This window comes from Tetrapisispora phaffii, chromosome 2 (genome assembly GCF_000236905.1).
Source record: "Tetrapisispora phaffii CBS 4417 chromosome 2, complete genome".
Lineage (NCBI taxonomy): Eukaryota > Fungi > Ascomycota > Saccharomycetes > Saccharomycetales > Saccharomycetaceae > Tetrapisispora > Tetrapisispora phaffii.
The window spans coordinates 472,194-491,320 of NC_016521.1; the positions used below are offsets into that span (position 1 = coordinate 472,194).

General features: G+C 31.7%; 8 protein-coding genes across 8 annotated transcripts; 3 read left to right on the forward strand and 5 right to left on the reverse strand.

Moving 5' to 3' along the window:
• Positions 1-43: 43 nt before the first annotated feature.
• On the forward strand, positions 44-1,321 carry PRS1 (ribose phosphate diphosphokinase subunit PRS1; the record flags this gene model as incomplete). Its single annotated transcript, XM_003684264.1, has 1 exon — positions 44-1,321. The coding sequence occupies one exon, from the start codon at positions 44-46 to the stop codon at positions 1,319-1,321; it is 1,278 nt and encodes a 425-aa protein (XP_003684312.1).
• A 331-nt stretch (positions 1,322-1,652) lies between these two features.
• VIP1 (inositol polyphosphate kinase VIP1) lies at positions 1,653-5,120 on the reverse strand (the record flags this gene model as incomplete). Its single annotated transcript, XM_003684265.1, has 1 exon — positions 1,653-5,120. One exon carries the CDS (start codon positions 5,118-5,120, stop codon positions 1,653-1,655), a length of 3,468 nt encoding a protein of 1,155 aa, XP_003684313.1.
• A 461-nt stretch (positions 5,121-5,581) lies between these two features.
• UTP21 (rRNA-processing protein UTP21) lies at positions 5,582-8,407 on the forward strand (the record flags this gene model as incomplete). The annotated part of the gene is made up of 1 exon (XM_003684266.1): positions 5,582-8,407. The coding sequence occupies one exon, from the start codon at positions 5,582-5,584 to the stop codon at positions 8,405-8,407; it is 2,826 nt and encodes a 941-aa protein (XP_003684314.1).
• Positions 8,408-8,523: 116 nt separating this feature from the next.
• VAM6 (Vam6p) lies at positions 8,524-11,676 on the reverse strand (the record flags this gene model as incomplete). Its single annotated transcript, XM_003684267.1, has 1 exon — positions 8,524-11,676. The coding sequence occupies one exon, from the start codon at positions 11,674-11,676 to the stop codon at positions 8,524-8,526; it is 3,153 nt and encodes a 1,050-aa protein (XP_003684315.1).
• A 605-nt stretch (positions 11,677-12,281) lies between these two features.
• BLS1 (Bls1p) lies at positions 12,282-12,650 on the forward strand (the record flags this gene model as incomplete). The annotated part of the gene is made up of 1 exon (XM_003684268.1): positions 12,282-12,650. The coding sequence occupies one exon, from the start codon at positions 12,282-12,284 to the stop codon at positions 12,648-12,650; it is 369 nt and encodes a 122-aa protein (XP_003684316.1).
• A 157-nt stretch (positions 12,651-12,807) lies between these two features.
• Positions 12,808-13,803, reverse strand: RXT3 (Rxt3p; the record flags this gene model as incomplete). The annotated part of the gene is made up of 1 exon (XM_003684269.1): positions 12,808-13,803. The coding sequence occupies one exon, from the start codon at positions 13,801-13,803 to the stop codon at positions 12,808-12,810; it is 996 nt and encodes a 331-aa protein (XP_003684317.1).
• Positions 13,804-15,590: 1,787 nt separating this feature from the next.
• DUS4 (tRNA dihydrouridine synthase) lies at positions 15,591-16,643 on the reverse strand (the record flags this gene model as incomplete). The annotated part of the gene is made up of 1 exon (XM_003684270.1): positions 15,591-16,643. The coding sequence occupies one exon, from the start codon at positions 16,641-16,643 to the stop codon at positions 15,591-15,593; it is 1,053 nt and encodes a 350-aa protein (XP_003684318.1).
• Positions 16,644-17,032: 389 nt separating this feature from the next.
• BRE1 (E3 ubiquitin-protein ligase BRE1) lies at positions 17,033-19,018 on the reverse strand (the record flags this gene model as incomplete). Its single annotated transcript, XM_003684271.1, has 1 exon — positions 17,033-19,018. One exon carries the CDS (start codon positions 19,016-19,018, stop codon positions 17,033-17,035), a length of 1,986 nt encoding a protein of 661 aa, XP_003684319.1.
• Positions 19,019-19,127: the final 109 nt, after the last annotated feature.

The window sequence follows — 19,127 nt, forward strand, 5'->3', positions numbered from 1 at the left end:
TATCCATAAAACTGCTGCCATATACACATAATAGTTGCTTCGGATGCGTAAGTGTAAAGTTTTTGTTGGTAATTCTCACCCAAAATTAGGGAAACTGGTTTGTGAAAGACTAGGTATTGAACCTGCCCCATGTACTTTGAAAAATTACGTTAATGGTGAAACATCTGTTCAGATTGGTACTTCTGTGCGTGACGAAGATGTTTATGTTATTCAATCTGGTTCCGCAACAGTTAATGATCACATTATGGAATTATTGATTCTAGTATCCGCCTGTAGAGGTGGTTCTGCTAGAAAAATTACTGCCGTCATTCCTCAGTTTCCTTATTCCAAACAATGCAAAATGAAGAAGCATAGAGGTGCTATCACAGCAAGAATGTTAGCTAATCTATTGATTATGGCAGGTGCTGATCATGTTGTTTCAATGGATCTTCATGCCTCCCAAATGCAAGGTTTCTTCACAAAACCGGTAGACAATTTATATGGTGGACCAAGTTTAGCTAAATGGATTCGTGAAAATGTTGAAGATTATCAAGAAGCTGTAGTTGTCTCTAAGAACCCTGGCGGTACTAAGAGAGTCACGGCATTAGCAGATGCTCTAAAAATCAATTTCGCAATGATCCATACTGATCGTCGTCGTTCAAAGGATTTATATTCACAAAATAGAGACTTACAACAACTGAAACAGAGAAAACAGTCAATGTTAAGAAAGAATAAACCAATTGTCAAACAAGGTGAAACCCCTAACGAAGAAGAAAATATTATATTAACCAACGGGATTCAAACTGCTAGAATTCGTAATGGTCATGTAATTGGAGATGAAGAAGAGGAGGAAGAATCTGTTATCGAAGATTTTGATAGTGATGTAATCTCCATTGATGGTATCAATTCCACTGCATTGGGTGAAACTTACGATGCTATTGATTCTGATGATGATGAAGAGAGTGAATTTGTCCAAAAGGAAAAATTAATTACTTTGGTCGGTAACGTCCGTGGTCGTTCCGCCGTAATTTTAGATGATATGATTGACAGACCATCTTCTATCATCGAAGCTGCCGAGCACTTGATTCAAAATTGTGGTGCTAAAAAAGTCTACGTTGTTGCTACCCATGGTGTTTTCACTGGCGACTCATTAGAGTTGTTAGAACAATCTGAAGCCATTCATCAAATAGTAGTTACAAATACTTATCCAATTGCTGAGGCTCGTATAAATAAATCAAAAAAATTGACTATAATCGACGTATCTGCTATATTTGCAGAATGTATTCGTCGTGATCATTATGGTGAAAGTATCTCGGTGCTATTTGATTCTTTGGCCACTTAATATAATCTAATAAAAATACATCATTTTAATGCACTATATATAATATAACCTTCTATTTATATAGCTGTCGACTAGCTGCAGTTCTACTTTGAGAAACCTTCTTGCGATATTCTAAGTTAGAAAGGATTTAGAATTATCAAATAATCAAGTACCAAGTCATAACAATTATTTTTGATCGTTGATCATCGCCATTCATAAGACATTTAAATAATTGTTCACAATAAACACACATATATAATATATTCATAATATCTAACCATGTGTTACATAAAATTCTTGGTTTCTTTATTTAAGAGTAGAGATTGTTCGAAATAAAACAATGTCATAACATCTACTTGTTAATAGTATCTGAAGTAGCATTCAAAACACCATCAATAGACGAAACAGTCAATTCGGAAGCTTTCGTCAAGTTTAAAGTGCTTTCGGTATTATCTGTACTGTTTGTGTTGTCCGTTTCCCTTGATTCCAACGATACATCACTGATCTTGTTAAAATCTCTCATACCTGGTTGAAATGTTAGATTTGGACTAGTAATATTAACTGGAGTAAATTTCTTAGGTAAGTTAACTCTTGTAAATTTATTTCTAATCTTCTCTTGGACATAATCAATATCCAAGTGTTTTGTTAAAGAAATTTTGTGAATACAACTTATATAGTGTTTATCATCAAGCTGGACATCTAATGGATGTTGTGTATGGCAACCAGGTGACATTTTTAATCTAATCGAATGCATTTTTTCTCCATTGCCATCTGTGCTTTCATATAGTTCAAAATTAATCTGAGAAAGATAATCAAATTCAGGTAACGCATTCCTTGGAATTCTCATAGGTATACCTGATTCATAAATAATATTTAATAATGTATAGATATGAGACTCTTTTGTAAAATATGCAATACACTCAGGGTCTTGTCTCGTTTTCATTGCGTCTATATCGTCTAAAATTTGCCTGGCCAATGGTAAAGAGGTCAAGAGCCCAATATCTAATTTCTCTGAATCCTTAATGCCGTATTCTTTAGGACATATAAAGTCAAATAGAACTTTGGTTAGCTTAAATAATTCTTGGAAAAGGATGAAACGTCTTTTTTCAAAACATGAACTTTGTTGAGTCTTTTCAAAATCTACTGGCTTTTTGCTTTCAATAACCCACCCTGAAGACCCAAGAAGACTAGAACTCCTGCTAGCAGTAGATGAGCTAGAATGTTTAGGTACAGTATCTGTGATTTTGAAATTATTCTTGGCCAAAACATTGACAGGGTAGTTATTAACAAGGAAATGACTGGACACCTCATCGATGATTTGATGATCAAATCCACTAGGATCGAATGCGTGTTCTAAAAATTCACGATTATGGAGCGAATCATATTTTATGGTATCATAAAGCTCTGATATTTTTGATGGATCTAATTTTTCAACGCTAACAAATTCTTTAAAAAGTTTCTCCCATCTTTCCTTAAATAGGAACGGATCTTCACCACAACACCAACGTTTTTGAAATGTATCGACGTCCTTTGTTTGATAATTAAGATTGAGGACCTCATGATGATAATTCATCAAATCGACAACTCTTTTTGTGACCGTATAAGGACCGGGCATCTTAGCTGGCCAAGCAAATTGAGATGGAATTTCATTTCCAACTCTTAGTAATGGTTTCAGTTTCTTTTTTACTTTGTCCATTAAGTCTTTGGCAGCATTACTATCATCAAGCAAATCTTTTCTAATATTAATTTCGTCACTTCCCACTTCATTTTCACTAAATAAGGCTGATGCCCATACTTGAGCAGAGAGTAAAACACGTCTTTCTGATGAGGAAAAAATTTTGATGTTTTGAAGTATTGATTTGTTCAAGAGATCAAAATCTTGACGCATTTGTTCACCTAATTCACGAGCTTGATAACGGGCAGAATGTGTTGGTTCGCCACCCCATTTCAAAATAAATTGGACCTTCTCTACCTCTTTATCACTATTCAAAAGAGGCTTTAATTGAATTTTGGTTCCTGGAAAATCTAGTTTCTTTTTCAATGCTTTAAACAGGACATATAATTTTGTGGGATCTTCTGCATTCTCATCGATAGCAAGCTGTAAAGCTTTTAAAGCAATCTTTAAATCATCTGTTTTTCTTATCACAACTTCTTCTTTATGTCCCTTTAATAGTGAAATAAATATAGGAGAGGTGAAAGAATGCTTGAATTTTTGTTTAGGTGTTCTATCAGCATGGCGAATGACAGTGACCAATCCCTTGAATACCCATTTTTGAGACTTTTCTTCTTGAATAACTGGTAAATTTTTCTTCCTTAAATCAATTCTTTTTTTGGCTTCAATAAAAGTTTCCCTTAGAATCCTCACACAATGGTCATAATACGCAGCATTATCTTTTACAAAGGAAAACCCATTGACATCGATAACGTAACTTTTACCCTTTACACGTAAAATGTCAAATCCACATATCATTTGAGAAAAAACCTTACAAACACGACTTGCCATCTGCTTTTCTTCTGTGCTTAATTCTGTCAAATATCTAACTTCTTTACCATGCGTATTTCTTCTGACAATACCATCAACAACCGGCGACTTTCTTGTTTCGGCATGACAAAAGTTTTCTCCAACTGTGTAGGCTTTGACATCTTCAGAGTTGTCTGTTTCGATGAACATTTCATATATATATGATCCTTCAGTACGAGGCATTAATAATGTGGGGTCAAATTCCGAAGACTTATTGTCAACTTTTCTAAATAGCCTTCGACCACCACCACCATCTTTAGAATGATAATATATATAAATATTATGATTTTCTCCGTCAACAGGTTTTTCGACAAAGGGTTTAGTCATGGTTTCACCATTGACTTCTAAAGTGTCTTCATCAATCATTCGCCATTTTGGTTCTGGAATTGGATCAATCGATACCCCTCTCTCAATTAACATAGACTTTAATTGATCGTCATAGACTGGACCACCATCTCTGCTAATTTCTAATTTAGGCGGTGTCGGGACACCTGCGCTTTTTAAAAGTCTCAAACATAATCTTCTATCCCAAAGAGCTTTCTGCATTACTAGATCATTGATAAAAAATGGCTTTCTTAAATTTACATATTGGATAGCTTTCTCTAATGGAAAACCATTGGAGAAAAAAGAAATCAAAAAGTCACAAGTTGGCCAGTTTTCGACACTCTCATCTAATATAACTTTATCACCAAATATTATTGTTTCAAATTCACCATTTTCAATCAACGTATTTAGAATTCTCCTGCATGGTTTGGAAAGGACTTTATTATCCATGGCACAAACCCCAATTTTACCAATTTTTGGTAATTGAAGTTTCACGTGAGAAATAGACGGTCTTTTGGAGGAAGCAGTTGAGTTTGGTGCACTACTATTATTGCTCGAAGCTTCACTGTTGCTTGCTGAAGGAGATGGAGGATCCATAGATACCGGATTCGGGTTAGAATTGAAAGAATTATCATTGAACTTAATAGGATTTAAAACATATTCCTTGGCTGCAATGTTAACACTGGGAGAGCTAGCAGCTTTGATTGTCGTCGAATTACCATGTTGTGAATTATGACTTAACGTTCTCTGTAATGTCGCACCTACATCCTCATCTTCTTCATCGGAACCTTCCTTAGGACTAACAGGTAGTAGCTTCAATGAAGTATTTTCGCTGGAAGAAGTCTTAGGAACAAAATCCATCAGGAAAGGAGCCATTGACTCCATAGCTTTCTTCGTTTTACTGTCTAATTCGCTCTTGTTTGGAGATGTTGATAAACCCTCATTATGTCTAGAATCTTTCTCCTGTTCTGACATCCTTATAATAAAGGTCACCTTCACTATACTGCACGTACTTCTGATCTGTAAATATAGCTGGATACGATATATATAATCAAGTTTATACCTATGTAAAATTGAAATAAATTTATATTACTTAATATTATCTTGTAGTAAATCATTGCTATGGTTTAGAGGGGCTGAATAGAGATATCTTTAGATTCTGGATTTATATCTTTACATTTTCATATGCGGTAACCCGACTTAATCATTATTTCAATTTTAAATATTGAAAAATTTTTAGACATAAAAATCGATGAGCATTGAATTATTGTTACATATCTAACATATAAGAATAATCATTATATATCGAAGAGTTAACTCAAGTAATTTAATAACCAGATAAGTGATTTATTTTGAATTGAAAGATCTTAGACTGGTTTTCTATATTCTCCTGTTCTTTTAAACTCTCTACAGACTATTCGTGAATATTCGGTATCATGAGTACCATGATTGAACAAAAGAAGAGAAAGTTGAGTTCAGCAATTGTTGCCGCTAGAAGAGATCCATCAAAGATTTTTTCTCCATACAGAGTAATTGGTAATGTTAGTAATTACGTTCCATTTTCTGTAGGTACATTAGGTTCGACTTTTTATATTGTTACTAGTGTTGGAAAAAGTTTCCAAATTTATGATGCTAATAATTTGCATTTACTATTTGTCTCTGAAAAAGAACTAGACAACCCAATTACTGCTTTTGCAACTCACTTCCATTACGTATATGTAGGATCCGGAAATAAGGTGTTTGTCTTCAAAAGAGGTATTCAAGAATATGAAATCGAACTAAAGGCAAATGCGAGAGTCAAATCAGTTTGTGTATTTGGGGACTTTTTATGTGCATCAGCAGAAGATGGCATACTTTATATCTACAAAAAGAAAAATGCTTCTGCTAAGTATCCTACTGAATACTACTCTCAATTCCAAGTTACAGAGCTGCTAGGAGGCGACATTGTATCAATCATACATTTACCAACTTATTTGAATAAAATTGTCATTATTACAAAATCCAATTTATTATTAATTAATGTAAGAACAGGTAAATTATTGTTCCAATCTCAAGAGTTCCCTAACAATATAACAACAGCATGTGATGCTCCAGCCTTAGATATAATTGCGCTTGGTACCAATGCGGGTCAACTTATGATGTATAATATAAAAAAAGGTAAAGTAATAAGAAATATCAACATTCCAAAATCACATATTTCCTCCATATCATTCAGAACGGATGGCGCACCACATATGTCTGTAGGTTGTACCAATGGTGATTTAATATTTTATGATTTAGATCGTCGTTCCCGTATTCATGTTATTAAGAATGCCCATAAAGAATCCTTAGGTGGCGTTATGAAAGCTATGTTTTTAAATGGTCAACCTATAATAGTAACTTCTGGTGGTGATAACTCTTTGAAAGAATTTGTTTTTGACCCATCTCTTTCTCAAGCTGACGGTGAAACTGTTGTTCAACCACCAAGATTGTTACGTTCTAGAGGTGGGCATTCACAGCCTCCTTCCTGTATTCAATTTGCAGACTCAAGTGCACACATGTTGTTATCATCATCTAGAGATAGATCTCTTTGGTCATTTTCATTGAGAAAGGATGCACAGTCACAAGAATTATCACAAAGACTTCATAAAAATTCGAATGGTGATCGATTAGCAGGTGGTTCTGTCAGGGAGAAATTTCCTGAAATTTTATCCATGGCTATTGAAAACTCGAGATTAGGTGAATGGGAGAATGTTATTACAGCACATAAAGATGAAAAATCTGCTCGTACATGGGATATGCGTAATAAGAGAGTAGGCAGATGGACTTTCAATACCACAGATGATGGATTTGCTAAATCTGTTGCTTTATCTCAATGTGGCAATTTTGGCCTTGTTGGATCTTCGAATGGTAGCATTGTGGTTTATAATATGCAAAGTGGTCTTATCCGTAGAAAATATAAACTTCACAAGAAAGCAGTTACTGGCATTGCTATTGATGGTATGAATAGAAAAATGGTATCTTGTGGTTTAGATGGTATTGTTGGTTTTTATGATTTTAACAAAGCTACATTATTAGGTAAATTGGTACTGGATTCCTCGATTTCATCCATGGTTTACCATCGTTCATCTGATTTAATTGCACTAGTTCTAGATGATTTATCGATAGTCGTGATTGACACAATAACACAAAAAATCGTCCGTCAGCTATGGGGTCATTCCAATAGAATTACCTCTTTAGATTTTTCACCAGATGGCCGTTGGATTGTTTCTACATCTCTAGATTCTACTCTTAGAACTTGGGATTTGCCAACTGGTAATTGTATCGATGGTGTAAAACTTGAAAATGTAGCCACAAATATTCAATTTTCTGCTAACGGTGAATTTATTGCTACTTCGCATGTTGTTGGTAATGGTATTTGTTTATGGACTAATAAAAGTCAGTTTAAATCTATATCGACTAGAGCTATTTCAGAAGATGAATTCAGAAATATAATGCTACCTAATAACTCCGCATCTGGAAATTCTAATATTATCGAAGGTGCATTAGATGTTAGCAACGATGATGAATTAGATATAGATTTTACAAACTACGAATCACTTTCTCAGATAAATGAGGATTTGATCACATTGTCGGTTGGCCCAAGGAATAAATTGAATACATTGTTGAATCTTGATATTATTAAACAAAGGTCTAAACCAACTGAGGCTCCTAAGAAACCAGAAAAAGCTTCGTTCTTTTTACAATTAACTGGTGACAAAATTGGTGACGAAGCTTCTACTAGGGAAGGTGTTGTGGATACTTCCGCCCTAGAATCTGCGGAAAGTGAGTCTAAATTAAACGAAGCAGGGGCAGCTGAACAAGAATTGCAGAAATTCAAGCCAAGAGGCCATGTTGAGTTGGAATCCCAATTTACTAAGTTATTACGTGAATGTTCTAAGCAAAACAATTATAGTAAATTCTTAGAATATTTAATTAAACTATCCCCATCTTTGATAGATATTGAAATCAGAGGTCTTGATTCATTTGAGCCGTTTAATGAAATTATATTCTTCATCAATGCTTTGACAAGTGGTTTAAAATCTAAACGCAACTTTGAGTTATATGAAGCATTTATGAGCATATTATTTAAAGTTCATGGTGATGTATTACATTCAAATAATACAAATGCCAACATTTCTGAAGCATTAGAAAAGTGGGATATTGTTCACTCTGAATGCAACAAATTAGATGACTTATTAAAATATTGTTCTGGTGTATTAAATTTTATTTCAAGTAATTAATCATTGTAACATTTCTATTTTATAAAATATACTATTTGGTATAATGCATTGATAATGTTATAAATATAATAAACATATTAAATATAATAAATATATAATAAAGAGAGGAGGTATTGTTAGTTTTGGCCATCTTTGTAATCACCTACTGTGATAAGCTTGGGAATATTAACTTTGGATTTAGAATTATGAGTTTCAATAACTTTAGCACAGGTTGTATGTACTATTTTTGATTTACCATATATGTTTACTAAAGATACAGAATCGTTCGATGACAAAGGGAACTTTTTATCACAAACACTGCATATATCTGTTTCTTTAATAAGATAATTTTCAGAAAATATAACGTTTAAAGTATTAGTAGTGTTGATTAATTCAAGTTGGAGTAAACTTCTCTCCAAATTACTATCTCCAACTTTCAAAGATGTTGTTTCAATAGTGTTCAATAAATAATCACATATTATTTTGATGTTTGTGTTTGGCGGCATCAATTTAAGAATGGTTTTAGTGTTCAACTTTGAACCAAATTCCTTCAGAAAATAAAGCACATCTTCGTTCTCGTTAATATCACTAGCAGGCAGCTTCAATATTTGCTGTAAGAAATAAAGTATGACAGATTGACCTCTTTCCATATCCTCTCGATATATTCTAAGACAGTACTTTGAAGCCTCTGCATAGTTGTGTAGCTTATTATAAACAATTGAAACTGATAAATTATCTTCTCTTAATTTGTACAACGGATAGATTTTTAAGAATTGTAAGTAATTAAGATTATCGATATCCATATTTTGTCCTTCTCTTATGCTATCATCTAGAATTTTTAGCACAAATTTTGGTTCATATATCATGGATGATTTTAATAAAGAGTTAAATTTCTTTCTTATATGTGCATCAGATAAATTTGCAATATAAGCTTTAATTAATATACTTTGAAGAGTAGCGTTTGTTAACTGAAATGAACTAATAGTAAATTCCAAATATGAAACTGCAAGCTCTGCATCAAAGCTCTTAATGAAATTATACACTTTTTGGTAATCTCTCCCTTTTGAAACTAAAGTATCTTGCATAAAAACCAAAATTATTACAGATTCCTTGTCATGATAAATATCTAATACCCATTTAGTGTAATCAAATATTAGCTCAATAAAATCATTTGGAACATTCCGCAAATATCCAATAATAAGTAGTAGAATACCATCTTTGATCTCTTGTTCATCAGTGGAAGAGAGAGATAAATATAATGTCTTTAAAAAATTTAAAGCTTCTTTATGCTTACCTGACTGAAAGTAACAATCAATCAATTCTTGGAACATATTATTTTTCTTCAATTGTGATATAACAACATTTTCCTTCGCATAGTTTTCAACTCTCAAAAATGGACCAATTAGTGCTTTGTTATAGTTAAAATAAATTTCAAATAACGAAGTGTCTAATAATGTCAGTAAATCAACGATGCTTGTATCTTCATCATCATCAACTAAGAAAAAGTCGATAGTTTGATTAATTTTTCTGCCAAATATTTTCCACGTTACGTTGCCTTCGAATTTGGAAATCTTGATATTTTTAATATGTCGCCTAATTTCTATTAAATATGGAACATAACAATGCAAAATTAATTTAGGCAGTACCATATTTGTATAAGCATCAGGTAAAGAGTAGTATTCTGCATCGATATCATCATCATAATGTTTCAAATGATCCATAACATAGGCTAAGATTACATTGGGTAAAGTTTTGAGTAACACCAAATGTGGTGGCGCCCAGTAAGTAATAAATAACTTGAAAATATTTTCGACAATTATTCTTTGAATATTATAAGATTTCTCTATCACATCTTCATTATATTCAATACTTTTAAGATAATATTGATACCTTTCAAATACCCTTAGGCATAATACTACCGTTAAATCTCTGAGCTTCATTGCGCATAAGTCCAAGGAATGTTCAGGATCTGAAGAAACGCATATATCTAACGAGTAAGTAGAAGATAAAAAGTATTTGTAAAATAAAACATTGCGCCAAAGTTGGTTAAGTTCTTTATCCTTATTCGTATTAAAATCAAATTCTTTCACTAAAATGTGCTGTTCAAATGAATCATCTACTTGATAATGATATAAGTGAACATCATCCGATTTAGTTATCATTACAAAATATGGCCCTTCCAAAAGTAAAATGTCTTTAATTTCATCATCTACCGTCATATTTAGGAAAGGAAATCCCTGTTCATATTCTATAAATTTAACACTATGCTCATTATATAAAAGCACAACATTAAGATCTATATGTTTCACTGAAAAATAATCTTCGTTTAAGCTATTAAAGCAATTGCAATCAGAGAAAACCAAAAAGTGTTGATTGTCGTCTCCTGTATGTAGTTCTAAAATATTTCGGGAAATGAAGTCAAATATAATTGGATTTTCTTTTTCAGAAGGTTTGAATATATACCTAATATTATCATTAGAATGATCATGACGGAACTTTTGTTGTTGCCAAAAATAGCCAGAAACTTTGCGAAAGGTTTGGGATGATGGCCTTGATTTGTTAAAAGTGTATTCTGACGCCTTACTACTGATTGATTTATTTGACACTATATCTCTTGGATTATTGCCCTGAGATTCCTTCTCACAAATATTTTTAAAGTTATTTAATGCAACCATCATATCATCTGGAGCAGTTCTTTTTGTAATTTTATCTATTTTTATTAACTTGTCCACATCATGCTTCCACAAATATATTCCATGTTTAGTAGATATTAAAATTCCTTCCTGGATAGCCAATGCAGATAAGGCTTTTTCACTTTTATGGAACAAAGGTACATCTATCATTTTTTTATAAGTGGTACCTTCCCATATTAATGCTCTTAAAGTTGGCTTCGTTTTTGTTGAATAGAGTAAAATGGTTTTGTAGTCATCAGTAGTATGTGTATGTCTTATATTAAAAACCCATGTCTGTTCAATTCCTCTCTTTTCGAATATGTAATCATATTGAGAAAGATTACTACTATTTAACAATATGATTGTTTTGTCACATTGTGCAAATATCGTGGATATACTATGGGAATATTTTAAGTCGTATATACGTGATTCATCAGTATGCAGGTGTTTAATTAGATTTGGGTATGTCTGAAGATGTTTAAATATATCCTGATTTTTATGGTAAACCAGAACATCATTATGAGAATTAACAATTATCAATTTTGAAACCTCAGGCAATGACAAGGAGGCATAAATAGACTTGATATTGAACGTGTCAATTCTTTTAGCAGTCAACATAGTTCATGTAATAACGACTAAAATTTTGTGATGTTAGTTTAATTATCCAGCTGAAGCGTGTTCCGTCCTCTTTTTAAACCCTTTATTCCGTTTTTCTTCGCAGTTAGTAATTATTGAACTAGTATTTGATAAATACAATGTCAATTCAATTCTAACAATCATTTTAGTATTACTTAGAGGAAGATTCCCAACTTTGTTCGCATATATGTACGGATTCCATTTTTAACGATTTTTGATATTGACTAAAATCTAAAAATTAAGGTCGTGAAGTTCTGGAAAAATAAATTAATTAGAAGAAATAATTTATAATTTGGTATTGCAATAAAGTAGTTGATGATAATTGTGAAATAATATATACCTGTGTAAATATTTATAGAGGGAACTATGCTCAAAGGTTCCAATGAAAAAAATTTAATATAAATTTATGGATTTAAAGACCCATATAGGAGCAACTTTTACATAATTGATTAAAGATACTACTCAGTAAACTGTATTTTTCCTTTCCTAAATACGTTCTAGAGGATCATCGAAAGGGATATCAATAAATCAGGGTATAGGACAGTTTGAAAAATTCACAAACTTAAAAGGGTTTTCTGCAATTAAAGATGGCTAATAAAGTTCAGTTAGAAACATTGTTTAATAAATTATTAAAATTGCCAGATGATACAGAAATTTCAAAAATATTGAAGGAGATTGAGGATAATGATAACTATATAACTTCTATACAACTTCAAACTCTCATGAATATACATGATAAAAGTTTTAAAGAGAAATATCATAACCAATTGGAACAACTTTATAATAAATATAAGAATAAGAATTATACTTCTGATGCTGGTTTGCACAATGATGCTGCTATAATAGACCGAGATATACGTATATTGGAGGAAACTATGAAATTACTGAAAGAGAATTCATCAGAGCATAAAAAACACATACGATCTATTACTAAAAATGGAATAGCTAGTGATTAGCTTCATAAGATATTGAGTAAGAAAATATGTTTTACAACATTTTGCTTATGTATCTGCATGTAATTAAATATGTATATGTTATCGATAAATGATTAACTATCTTACATATTTTTTTAATAATATTACAAATTCACATTATTTCAGAATATAGGATGAATTAGTTTTGGTTAAACCAGTTAGACCCAATCTTCGATACAATTGGTAATTCTTTTTCATTGATTGTTGCTGACTTGGTAGTTTCTTCATTTGTTTTTCTAGGAACTACTTTAATTGAATAAATTGAATAGCTCAGACCATCATGAGTGGCTGTCATTGAAAGTGGTTGTTGTGCTGCTGTAGAATATTCTAACTCTGGTAAGGAGGGTGAGCCTTCATTTTCATATTCTGAAGTATTGCTTAACGAACTTAAATCCTCGCCCCATTGACGTGAAGTTAATCCAAATCGTTTTACACTTGAATATACCCGTAAACATGGTAGAATCAGTATTGTCATCTCAATATCATATGGAATGTCATCTTTATTATTCAATAAAGAATGAGAATCTGTAACATCATCAGTATTTCTTAAATTACCTGGAGTTCTATTTAATAAAGCCGGGTCTCTATGTGAATCGGTGGTCTTAGTCGTGTCTCTTAATACACCGGAATGCTTTAAAACTAAGATAGGGTCTGAATCATCTGTATATATTTGGCAACCCCACAATTCATTATTATCCAATCTTGGGTTCATATTAAATTTATTTGTCAGGTCCTCGTATAATATATGGATTGTTATCAAGCTGTTAATCTTTGCATCTCCCAAAGGTGGTAGAAATGGTGCCGGTGTCCCTAATTGGTCTATATTATAAGGAAACAGTAGTTGGTTATCAAAATATCTTTTTTCATTAAGAACACCAGTGCGGAATGGGTGATAATACATAGAACATATTACGTTTTCTTGCCTAGGATACTTTTCCGCTACAAATTTAAGCACAGAAGTTGAATCAACGACAATATCATCATTCTGTTCATCGATCTCATCTAAGAGTACATTTTCTTTATTTGTACTATTACTAGATAATTGATGTTTTGCACTTTTGGTCGAGTTCAATATTGTTTCCTGTAAATTATATATCTGAAATTGATTTCTCTTGTACTCATCGTTTGTATCCATTGTGGATGTTAGATATCAGTTAATGTAATTCTTACCTTCGTCAAATAGTGAATACAGTACGCTGAAACCAATTGAGATCCCTATTTTTTGTAAGTTTTGTTACCTTAACTATATAATTCTTGTTTCAAAAAATAACAATTTTATAACTACTTTTATTAAAATTTTAAAAAAATAACTTTGGCCTTTAAATATAAGCTCTCAATATAACCAGATCAGATATGAAAGAAGATTTGACTACAACCATCGAAAACTATATACTTGTAGTATACTCATCGTAAAATAATTAGAATAAGAATTAACAGTAAAAGAAGTGATGTGAATTGAATTGAGAAGTTACTTACACTATCAAATTCACAATTAGGGTAACCTCATTGCAAAATGTATTGGGAGCTCACTTCCTTCTATATTCTTACACCCACGCACCACATATAAAAGTATTAAATGCTATTAATATTAGGTGAGCCTAGCTAGAAGCATACTTCATCAAGATGACGATATTCTTACCATTAACCAAGTTATATCGTTTAACGCAAACACTGAGTACTATTTAACTAAGAAAAGAGCAGGAGATGCCCCAATATTTTTCTTGTCTACATGATTCTTATTGCAAAAGTTGATTGAACATTTCTACAGATGAATATATATGTCAGCCATAACAGACTTATCAATTGCTTTAGTATCCCAATATGTCAATCATTTACAATCGTTTAAGATATGCACACAGAGGTTGGATAAGAATATAGTTAAAGTTGGGTTGATCAGTACTTTAAATCAGGAAACTGAAAGCATTGCCCAAAAATATAATTTTCATTATCTAACGAATTTAAATTCAAAATTGAATAGCGATGAGAATTCGTTAGTTCAACTAGTTTATTAAGAAAGCTAATTTACATTCACATTATAATTAATATCGAAAATGTTCTTAAAGTCAGTGTAACTATGACATAAAGGTTACTGGCCACTCATTACATTAAAAAACTCCCAATTCCTTCGAGTTGTAAACTGTATATAAATAATAAAACCAAAACGGTCCTAAAATAAACAACTGAATACGGTGAAGGATACAAAATAAATTGTAGGATGGTCTTAAAGAATCTCCACCAGGAGACCTCTGTTCTCATTAGACCAGTGAAAAAATAAAATTATCATCATGTAAAAACATTTCTGTATTAATAACAGTAGTGAAAGTGCGATCTAATATACATTATGATCACTACATGATAAGAAATAAAGATAACGATTATATCATAATGTTATATGCACCCATAATCCATCAAATACAATTATCATGTATATTTCTTTACAGTTCATAGCAATCACACAATTCCTGCAATGAATTTAACACTTCAGTGAAACTAAGTTCATTTAGTAATTCAATGGACTTTGAATCCGAAAAATAACTCTTCTTCATTTAAATTTTACATAACTAACATCATAATGATATTACAGGTTGTTTGAAATCTTTTCTTTAATTTATAACCTGTTTATATATGTTTATTTTGGAAAAAAAATTTTACTTGAAAGTCAATTGGAAAATGATCATTACCCGGTATCCTAATATTATGAAGAAGGGCATCTCAATTTAACTCTCATCGATTAATTATATCATAATCTAAGTATTACGAGTCATGGTACTGCTATAGAAGTTCAATCAATTGTTGTTTTATTAAAATTCTGCTAATATTATCATATAACATGTATTTTTATTAATATACTTGGATATTATATGGTTTTTAATGAGTTATTTATTATGGTTAAAATATCTATGCAATGCGGCGGTGTTGACATCATTCTATCTTAATGTATGGTATTTCGACACGTTCTCCGAATCCTTTTTCACCATATCTCTTCAACTCAAAATTATCCTCAAACCAATCCAACATTTCAGGTAAACTTTTCGTAGACATTAATTCTTTAAGTAATGACTTTGATAGTTGCATATTTTCTAACATGCAAAACAGATGGTGTTGGGTCAGTTGGAATGGTAAACAGGTATATTCGATGGTTCTATACCAAAATCGTTCAATGCACCCCCATGGGCATCTTCCATACCCACTAAACAAGGCTGGGTTTTCTAATAATCCCCTTACAGCCATTACAGCATTTGCGCCCGTATAATCAGCAATTCTGGTAACGTCGCTTAACTGGAAACAGTCTCCATTTGCCACGACCGGTATATTCTTATCTTTAATCTTCGATATTATATATTTGATTGCATCCAAATTGACCGGTTGAGATGATCTTGTTCTTCTTGTTCTTCCATGAATAGTGATCCAATCAGCACCAGCATCACAGACTCTCCGACATAGCTCTACCGTCGTATCTAAGTCATCGTGGATTCTGATTTTGGTTTCCAACCTTAATGTGTCCTTATATTTTTCTTTGACAGTTCTCACCATTGATGAGAGCAAATCAGGATTATAAATCAAAGCGCAACCAATACCTTCTCTTATTTGCTCTTTAATAGGACAGCCACAATTTATACCTATACCGTCACAATAAGGAGCCACCATTTCACAAAATTTAAGCAAATCGGTAACATTGTTGACACCAACTTGAACAATTAATGGTGTGTCTGAAGAATTCCTTGAAAAATCAGCCTGCCTAGCATGTTCATTCCTCACAAACTCACGAGCTAATATCATTGGTGAATATACGATATCGGCGTTATAGTCACGACAGATTTGACGAAATGGTAACTTAGAATATCTTACCATGGGTCCCGCTATTGTTGCCGGTCTATTATGTGTTACCATTCTTGTTTTAATTATATGCAATGGATCATTTTCTGAGGTAAGAGGTTTAGGTCTCGGAATCACCACTTTTTTTTTTGTTTCCATATCTATTAAAGATGTACTACTTCTTATTGCTTTGTATGCGTTAATTTACTTTTCTTAAATAAACATAAATAGCTTCTGATCATTTTAAGATATTTATATATATTATCTTTAAATTGCACAAAAGTTTCCGATGAGCTGACTTTTAAATATGGAAAAGTAACATTTTGAATAATTCAGATGACCGAGTAGAAAAACATGACAATGTGAAAAAAGACAATGTTTAATTAAGGTTCACGAAAGGTAAACTCAAATATATATTAAATGGGTTATTAATATTTAAAGGTTTCTATATAATAATACAGGTTTATGGAATATATCTGTCAAAGTGTTATTATATTGACATAATAGCATACCATAATAATGCAAGGTGCGGAATGGTGAAAACCATGCTATAGATGAATTGATAATAAATCATTCGAACTAAACGCTTTATTACAAGTTGGACACTTCCTCATTCTTGAGGATAAACGTTCCTTACAACAATCATCACAAAAGACGTGGCCACAGGTTTTAATTGCAGTACTTTTCCAATTTTTAGAACATAGAGTACAATACACTAGCGAACGAAAGTTATCCAGTTCTTCTGCTAAACCGGAAGAATCACCACTACCATTTGATAGTAGAGATTTCTGGAGCTTTAAGTTTTGATCTTCTAAATGTTTGATCTTGGAAGCCAAATTATTTTTGGCGGTTACCTCGGCATCTAATTCACCTTGAAGTGTGGTATATAAAGATATATGCTTAGAATTTTCTTCTTGTAGATTTAGATTAATCTTCTTTTGTTGAGAAATCTCGGAAGAAAGATTATTTTGCTTCATTACTTCATCCTTCATATTATTCAATAAAGATTTTTCATTGTTTTGTGATAATTCTAACTGTTTATTTAAATTTTCAATTTTTTGTTGATAAAGTTTATCGGCTTCTTTCAATTGTGAAATCAATTCATAGCTTTTTTGCAAACTTTTTGATAAGTTTTTATTTTCAATTAGTATAGAATCTTTTGACCTCATTACTGCAAAATATTTTTGATCAGCTTTAGTCTTTTCTACAGTTAACTTTGAGATTACATTTTCAGTATTCAAATATTCTGTATATTTAATGTTTATCGTATTGGATATCTCCTTGAATGCAGTTTCTAAATCTTGTAATTCATTTAGTAAAGCATCTTGTGGTAAACCAGTAGAGTTGGAATTTCTTATTTCTATTTTATCCCACTGTGTTTTCAAAATTGACAAGGTGCTTTCCAAATTAGTTATCATCGCGGATTTAGATGTTTGGGCTTCTAAGATCATGTTTTTACTTAATAAATCATCACGAGCCGATCTAATTCTAACTAAATCTTTTTCCAACGATGCATTATGTTTTTTCAGAGTATCTTGAGCAGATTCAAATTCTTTTGTTAATGTGCCATTATATATTTCCATACTCTCATTCAAAGATTGAAATTTCTTTAAAAATTCATCATTAATTTTAGATAGCTTTATGTTCTCAGAAGTTAATTTATCTAATCTTTGGATTAAATTCTCATCCTGAAGTTGGTTAGTTCCTTGATTTTTTTGTGACAATTGGATTCTTAAAGTAACCAACTCCTGTTCGTTTTGCTTTTTAGTATTTTCTAAATTTTCTATAACTTTCTTTAAAGATAAAATTTCTTGATCATAATTTTCTATTTTGATTTCATTAATAAGTTTCTCATTTGATGCCCCTTCTAAATCTTTTTCAGTTTTCGTTAAAGTCTGATCTTTCAGAGGAGTCTCATTTTGTTCAACATTGTTATCAGAAGTAGTTTCCTTAATAGAATTTTCAGATTCGTCAACCTCTTTTTGGAAAACCCTTTTAACAGTTAATGAATCTTCTCTATCGTATTTTCTAATTTCATTTTGGTAATACTTTTTCACAGCATTAATCTCTTTAGTTAAATTTTCATTTTTCACTAGCAGTTCATTTTTAATTTTGTTTAAATTTTTAATCTCTAGCTTAATATCTATAGTAGCTTGATCGGAATTTTTGGCAGTACCATAATATTTTATAAAAAGTTTCGATAAAGCATCGCTTGATTCAAAAATTCCTAAAATATCATTGCTGAAAAGTTTATCAAAAAGTTCCTTCTCTGAGACAGAATCGCAATTGTCCTTTAATGAAAGGGCTATTGTAGATAAAATAGAAAGGCTCTCAGCTAAACGGGTAGATATATTTGAGTTTTCCAATTTGGCTAAATCGTATTGTTCTCTCAAACATCCTAATTGCTGTTTATATTGGTTCATACACCTATAAAGAGCTTCCTTTTGAAAAGCAATTACATCCCTCCTTGTAAGAGGCTCGTCAGGATCACTTAAATCAAGCTTAACTTTCTTTGAAGGCGGTTCCGTAGGCATTATATAATATTCAAAACTTGATACAAGTTTCCTCTGCGGATTATTTACTTTAGCGTCGAATATTTAGCAAGTTATATATCCTTAAAAGAAAAGAATCCTTATGAGTTAA